We start from the raw sequence: 7,667 nt of genomic DNA, 5'->3' as shown, positions 1-7,667 counted from the left end.
TTCTTCAACTGAGATTACAAATTTGACCACATAATGGATTGTTCAAGAAAAAAAAGTCTTCGTATGATGTCTCTTGACGCCCACTGACCTCACCCCACCATTTCCAAAGTGCATCGCCATGGATGCAACTGCAATTCCCCCCCAGGCAATTCTTTTGGACAAGTTTAACCAAGTGCTCGCGTTCCGTTGTATCACGGCCTTTGGCACTTTGGGGGTTGCAGACTACTTGGGCGAGCATGGTGCGTCGACGGCCGCAACAATTGCATCCGCTCTGAAATTGCATCCCTCGGCTCTCTTCCGTTTGCTGCGCGCGTGTGCCAACGTCGGTGTCGTGACGCAGTCGTCTCCCCACGAGACTGAATCTGTCTTTGGCTTGACCCCCGTTGGAGCATGCCTCCAATCGACCGATCATGTCTCTCTTTGCAACGTGTTGAACGCGTGGGCTCAGCCCAGCCATTGGCAGCCACTTGAGCATTTTGAAGCCTCCATCAAGACTGGTCAAGCAGCCACCTACGCTGCATACGGATCCGACATTTGGACGTACTACCAACAGCATCCGCAAGAACACACTACGTTTGCAGCATCCATGTCGGCCATGTCAGAGATTATTTCCAAGGCCATCCTCGCAACCATTGCGGTGGACAACGCGTCCGTGATTGTTGATGTCGGTGGCTCCAAGGGCACCCTTCTCTCGGCAGTGTTGACCAAGGCACCCCACGATGTCCGTGGTATTCTCTTCGATCTCCCGCATGTTGTCGCGTCACCAGCGACATTGGCCACATACGAGACTGGTCACCGGATTACGGCGACTGCTGGCAGCTTCTTCGAGTCGGTGCCACGAGGGGACATCTATTTGATCAAGCAGATTCTCCACGACTGGGATGATGCCAAGTGCATTTCGATCTTGAAAACTGTCGTTCAAAATGCTGTGAGAGGAGCGCGTGTTCTGGTGATTGAGCTCCTACTGAGCTCGACCGTCAAGCCAGCGGCGGCAATCGGAGAGCTGTTGACACCCAGTATTTTCATGGACATGAACATGTTGGTTATGTGCAATGGCCAAGAACGCACGGTAGAGCAATACGCCGCGCTGTTTGCCCAAGCTGGGCTTGTGTTCTCCAAGGCCACCCCCACTCCATCACACTACGTGATCATAGAAGGGCTCGTCGAGTAACGGGATGCTTGATCCCAGTCACGACACAGCTCCATGCCGTTTGTTGACCATATCATGAACCAACCCGAGCACCCCAGTCTCTGTCATGCAGAAATGAATCCCTCTTTCGTTCACTTCGATGCAGTGCCACTTCCATTATGCACACAGCAGCAACGACGAGAACATGGCACTCTCTTCGTTTGGCGAAACTAGAACATACCAAGGATATGTTTGGATGCTTGGGCGATCTTGGACTGGCTGTGAGTCCATCGACCACAAATATGAAGAGTCGAAGAAGACCGCCACACGCGCCATGCTGCGCAATTGAACAGACAAATTTGGAGCAAACTCTCATCTTGTGGCGTAATGGGTACAGTTGTTTTCAAAGGCGCTGTCCCCAACCACTACACACCTGACCTCCAACTATGTCATGGGGCCCGGTGACTGTGGAACCTCACGTCGTCCATAGGTGAACGTATAGTCCATCCTAAATTGTTTGTCGACACGATGGTACAGCACCCGGTCAAGATCGCCATTTGCAACTGCAAGTGCACATTGCTCCAAACAACAGAAGCTGCCCTTAGACGATGGACTGGGAGCTCAAGCATTTCGATCTGGTGTCATGTAGAGTGCGAAATCCCACGACGATGTGGCGCTACGTGAACGAGTTCATGAGTACGCCAACAACATGCGTTGTGGGATGCTGATCCAAGCGCCCGTTCGAGCTGTGCAAGATTACTTCGCGCCTTGGAGCTTGGCACGAACATCGCCTTTGTAATACGGGTGGAGGCAAGTCTTGAGCGCGGCGAGGAGCTTCTTTCGGTCACTGCTACTGCCTCTCAGCACGGCCACAATCGCGTCTTCCGTGTCTTGAATGTCCAAGTGACCGTTGAAATCGTCGTCGGCTTCTTGATCTTCGTACAGTTGCTTCAGGGCCGCGCACAGCCCTTCGACGACCCATTTTCGGTTTGGCACGAAGTCGAGGCAGTACGCCAGCGCCCCGCACACCATGCCAACGCAGTCGTCATCCCGTTCGGCCGCAGCCATCAAGGCCTCGACCATGTCATCCGTGTGGAACCAATCCGTATAGTTGGGATTCAAGGACGGCCGCTTCAGTACATTCCATGCAATCGCCGCCAATGTCTCTGTTGACGCCTCCGCATGCTCGTCCTTCAAGGACGTGGCCACCAATGAGGCCCAAGTTTTACTTCTCCGCAAGTTTCGTGCGGCAGCCGCGCAATGGGCGGTTAACTCCAGGACGAAATCCCCCGCCGTGTCTGCATATTCCCCACCTCGTCGCATCCACGTATGCAGCACACACAAGATCTGGGCAAGGCGGGGATGGTCGTCGTCATCTTGAACATGCTTGACCAGCCACGCGTGGTCCTCCGCCGACGGCTCGGACAGCAGACCCGCAATGTCGGCGTCCAGCGTTTCCAGGTCTGGGATAAAATATTTACCCACGAGAAGACTCGAGTCCACAACAACCGCGGCGTTTTCGCCATCGGACGCGTGGGAAATCTCGACCCACAAAGGACCGTCGATGGCATGCACCGGGACGGGGGTAGCTTTGGACGGGGAGGGCGAAGAAGCCGGGGGCATCTCCTCCAGGTAAGCAGGCCACTCGAGTGTCGACTTGCCCGCGGGAAGGCGCATGTTGGCGGTACGATGCTTGGCGTTAAATGCACTTGATGCGACGTCCTTATTCCAGAACCCGACCATGAGTGTCAACCGGTGGCCAGTTTCGTCGTCATTTCGTTGAAAATGCGGCACGACACCGTGCAGCAGGGATCCATCAAACATGGCCAAGCGATTCGTTTGCGGAAACACGAGATATCCCTTGGACACGGACGCATCTTGGCCAAAAGTTTTATCTGTAATGAGCGTTGGGGCGCCAGACTGGCCGGGCGCGATGTACCACACGGTCGACACGAGGGGGTAATTCAAGCTGTGTTCCTGCGTGAGCCGCGACTCGTCCGTGTCGTAGTGTAGCTGGTGGCCCGAAATTTGGTCGCGAGAGTGAACCCACCACTCTGCATGGGCGATCGCATCGGCTTTGTCTGGAAACGCGGCGCGGACGTAGGGGAGCAAGTGCTCTTGGATCCATGCCTCGACACAGTTGGACGGAACTGACGTCGTACAGTCGCGAAAGGCGTAGCTGAAGTAGCCCACGTCGGGATCACCATACCGATGTTCTCGCCAAAACGGCGATGTGTTGTGGTCGAACTTGAACGCAAAGTGTGCATGCACCGCGTCTGCCACTGGTGCGTCAACGACCTGTACATGCCGGGCGACTTCTGACGGATCAGCGACCGCAAGATTAGCACCATGGGATGAAAATGCACACTCGTGGAGACGATAGTGCATGCCAATAGATGCCAGCAATGTATCGGCCGCCGAGGGATTGCCCGTGCAAAGATGCAACATGGCCAGCGTGTACTTGGCGACTTGAGAAACCTGCGCATCGGCAACTTTCGCCACAACGTCCTCAAGTAAGGCACGGCCTTGGTCAATAGATCCCGCGTTCAGAAGCGCTTCCGCTTCCGCCACTTGGTTCGCGGCATGGACGGCCGCCAGGTTCCGAGATGCCTTGCGCTTTTTCCCCGTCGCTTTGGCCATCGTGTTCGATGGCTGGAGGCGTTGTGGTATTTTATCCGAATCCGGATAAACGGAGATGGACCTTGGGTCGTGGCAGCTCCTGGCGCGGGTGCCGACGAACGGAGGGTGGGCCTTCGGTGGGCTCGATGGCGAACTGCATCATAACTCGCCCCTTCCTTGCCATCATGGAGGTGTCGGAAAACGTTTCAGTTCTCAGAGTCCATGCTTACATCGAGCATCTGCCCAGAAGGTCCAGCAGACACACACAGCCGCCCATGTACACGGAAGCTCAACGTGGGCGCCGTCGTGATCCGACGATGCACTGCATGAAACTGGTGCTTGTTGGTGAATCGTTGGTTGATCCTTCTGATCCGTGTCTCATCAGTCTATTGGTGTGTCTACCTGGCATGCGTCGTCAGATGACAAGGGGGTGCCGGGTGACTGACGTTCATCGCAGAGAATACAAGAGAACAGCCCTCGGGGCCGGGCGAGCGAGTGCGTCACGGAACTACTGTAGTTACTGAACTTGCGAGGAACTGGCGGACCGACGAAGTGTGGCTGGGGAAATGCCGTGCTGAATGGTAGCGGCATCGCGTTCTGCCGGGGAGGCCAACGTTTTTCTACCCCATCGTGATGCGTGTGTGTAGTATTTCGAATTTCTTCCCACCAGAATGTGCTGTACAACGTGGGCTCGGTATCACGACCCCGCGAGCAGACCTTCGCGGCCATGGCCTTCCGCCACCCACGCCGTGCCGTGGTGTGCAGTATGGGAGTTTGTACACTGTTTCGGCGCTTGTCACTTGTAGACTGGCTTGGACCGGACGCGCCATCGAAATGGCCGACGCGGTTGGCGCAACGTCCCCAACAGTCCTGGCGCCATTCGATGCACAATGGTCCAACTATTCCCCCGCCGTCGTCGGTCCCGCATGACGTCTTTCGACGTTCCAAACGCGTTCGTTATTGTGCCGCATGGCGCGTTCGAGTCGGGAGTCGTGGCGTGCCGCCACGACAATTTCCCGGACTAGTCGGCAGGATATTTCACACGATGCTTAACCAAGCCGTCGGATGCAAGGCAGAGCCAACACACAACCAAACATTGCTATAACCCCTCCAATTTAACTTGGTGGATCTTAATACTGCATAACATGGGACAAAATACCATTCAGGAACTACTGGTACCTATGTAAAGGAGTATTAACAGTGATACAAGTTGACGGGTACCGGACGTTTGTTTCGTACCAAGAGCGTCACCCGACGGGGTTCAACTCATGGACCAATCGCAGGTCCGACCGGAGCAACTCAAACTTACAGAGCCACCGACGACGACGAGCCTCACCAAAAGCATACACGGCAACTGAACACAAAGCCGGGCGGCCATTTGAGCTTTTCGTGCCAAATGCATAGCTCGGTTGACGACGACTACGACCGCGACGAAATGTTTGACGAAGTCCTTGCCATCCTTCGACCCAAGCCGAGGAAGCCGCCGAAGCGATTTCGCTTGTCGCCATTTCGGCTCATTGAAGCGGCCAAAATCGAAGAGGAGACACTGAAACGCTGTGTGGAGGACCTGTACACGACGGCCAGTCCGTTTCAAATGCGCGATTACCTCAAGCTTCGATGCAAACAAACCCGGGAAATCATTCGCAAACTCCAATGCGAGGACTTTCCCGCCAACTTGTGGCAACTTCCCCCCGAACTCGAGGTCCGTCCGACATGGGCACTCCACCAGCATCTACCTCATCATCGTGGATATCATAGGGTGCCATGGATGCCAGTGAAGACACGTGGAGCGCCCACCAAATTCACGTTCAAATGCAAGTCGACTTGGATCGACTTGGCCACGCCTTCCACAAGTGTGGTTTGGCCCATGGACACCCCCAGCGCTTCACGCACATGACGTGCAAGCCATTCTCAAACTGCTTCGAGTTCATCTATGCCTACAGCTTCGTCGAAAACACTCTCGCCTCGACGTATGCGCAAGTGTACTGGGACACATTCACGCTGAATATGCCTCTGCTCCTGCCCGGCTGTCAAGCGCAGGTCCGTCCAACGTGCTCCTTTCGGTCGTCGCTTGCTCGTACAAACTAACGCAACGTGCAGTTGGTCGAGTATGTCGATTCGAACACGGTGCATCTTGCAGTGCAGCGTGGGGGCCACAACGACTCGCGCTACATCCTTAAGAGATTCCACGTGACACCGACCCGCATCGTCTTCATCACGCGATCCTTCAAGAATGGAGCCCAAGGCCACGCTGCAGACGACGCGACCGACGTCACGTGGTACGAGCTCATCCTGTTCTCGTTGCGGCAATATCAAGCTGGAACGTTTGTAGGTGCGTTGTCGATGCCTGGGACTTTTCAACGTCGTTCGTGACGACTTGTGCCGAAGTGACCGTGCCGTGGCGACCCGATGGTCGGTCAGGTGGTCCATCCATCGAGTTGAAGGACGTCATGATGGGTCACCTCATGACTGGCAAAGACATGCTGGTTCATCATGTCAGCAAATGCTTGCCGCCGCCTCCTGTGGCCAACAGCATCCCTGCCATGCTCAAATATTCATGTTTATGATACGCAAATTTCGTTCGTGGATGGTCCTGCGCGGTTGTGGAATCGCTCCTGCAGCAGCCTTCGATGGAATATCGACATGATGGCCTCGATATCCACACGACGACCTGTGAAGGATCGATTGCCATGGGTTGTTGCCCATCCCGACCTTTCACAACTTCTTGTCAAGAAAATTACCGCGAGCCGCGAGCTAACCAATGCTGAGCTGCGCGCAACTACTGCCTACAACATGCGGTCGTCACGTTGCGGAAACCACGACCTGGCCCTCCCAGTCTTTATCGTCAATCCAGCTCTTAAGCATACGCATTAAACCAGGTGGACTGTGTTGGCTAGCTGACCCACTTACAGAACGACATTGGTGCAGAGAGTTTTATCGGCATGCGTGTTGCAGTGCGATCGTTCAGCCTTGCCATGAACGGAACAGTCTGGGATGGGCAAGACGGGCGGCGAACGATGGCGGACTACCCAGGTGAACCCCCTGCGATCCTCCGAGCGACGATGAAAGTCCCACCGAGTTTCTTGAGTCCATTGTACTAGCTCCAGACAAATTGATGATGGTTTAATTGGAGGCAAGCGTCAAAGCTGTTCCAGCCTGCACGTCGTCGATGTTACTTGTGTCGCATCAAAAAGTGGGTGGTAAAGGCAGCAGGACGATCCGAGCCCCTCCACCGACTCGTCATCAACCTCTTCAACTCCATCAACGGAGCAAACATGATCGGCAGGGCATCGAAATTGAATGTTGTGCACACGATTGGGAATTATGTTGAGTTAGCCCGGGCAATCTATCCCACAGACAAAAACATGTTTATGGGGTCATTTGAATGGGAAATGAGACACGAGGGTCCAATGGATACACGCGAGCCTCAGCGCAAGACGTCATTCCTCAGTCCTACCAAACTCCGCTCGCACGCAGTGCACAGACCGAATGCGCGCCCCCACTCCTTGTCAAGCTGCGCTATATGCAGGAGGTTGAATCTCTTTCGCTTGGCGCCCCCTGGCCCCAATACTACTTTCCTCCCGCGTTCGCCACCACTGGAGCCAGGCCGTAGCACAAGTGTTAAACCTGAGGCGTGTGGTTCGATCTCGACAAGGTCGCCACCCAGCAATGTTTTGGACCACAGTAGAGCCAGCTATGTGGGTACAGCATGTGCTACTTCAACTGACGTGATCGCGCAGTACAGGACCAACGGAGCCCCTTCCCCCGTGGCCCTCGAACTATTATTCTGAAATACAGTACTGATGTTGTTGTGGTGCGTTATCGCTCAGTGAAATTTCATGTTTTTTGGCCAATGGAAGACTGACTATCTCGATTTCACAGTGTGACTGACTACCACTGGTCGTGATAAGTTCGGGGG

General features: G+C 54.8%; 3 protein-coding genes across 3 annotated transcripts; 2 read left to right on the top strand and 1 right to left on the bottom strand.

Annotated features, from left to right (window-relative positions):
• The first annotated feature begins 112 nt into the window (after window positions 1-112).
• Window positions 113-1,280, top strand: H310_04488 (hypothetical protein). Its single transcript, XM_008868863.1, has one exon. The coding sequence runs from the start codon at window positions 119-121 to the stop codon at window positions 1,169-1,171; it is 1,053 nt and encodes a 350-aa protein (XP_008867085.1). The 5' UTR covers window positions 113-118; the 3' UTR covers window positions 1,172-1,280.
• A 235-nt stretch (window positions 1,281-1,515) lies between these two features.
• Window positions 1,516-3,782, bottom strand: H310_04487 (hypothetical protein; the record flags this gene model as incomplete). Its single annotated transcript, XM_008868862.1, has 1 exon — window positions 1,516-3,782. A coding segment is annotated over one exon (1,897 nt), but the record flags the coding sequence as incomplete, so codon positions are not given.
• A 1,254-nt stretch (window positions 3,783-5,036) lies between these two features.
• Window positions 5,037-6,642, top strand: H310_04486 (hypothetical protein). The gene is made up of 4 exons (XM_008868861.1): window positions 5,037-5,450; window positions 5,507-5,788; window positions 5,849-6,027; window positions 6,081-6,642. Exons 1-4 carry the CDS (start codon window positions 5,145-5,147, stop codon window positions 6,313-6,315), a joined length of 1,002 nt encoding a protein of 333 aa, XP_008867083.1. The 5' UTR covers window positions 5,037-5,144; the 3' UTR covers window positions 6,316-6,642.
• Window positions 6,643-7,667: the final 1,025 nt, after the last annotated feature.

The sequence above is a fragment of the Aphanomyces invadans genome (genome assembly GCF_000520115.1).
Source record: "Aphanomyces invadans strain NJM9701 unplaced genomic scaffold supercont1.7, whole genome shotgun sequence".
NCBI classification, from domain to species: domain Eukaryota; phylum Oomycota; class Saprolegniomycetes; order Saprolegniales; family Verrucalvaceae; genus Aphanomyces; species Aphanomyces invadans.
The sequence above is the reverse complement of the archived record's forward strand: the minus strand, read 5'-3'. Positions and strand labels throughout refer to the sequence as shown.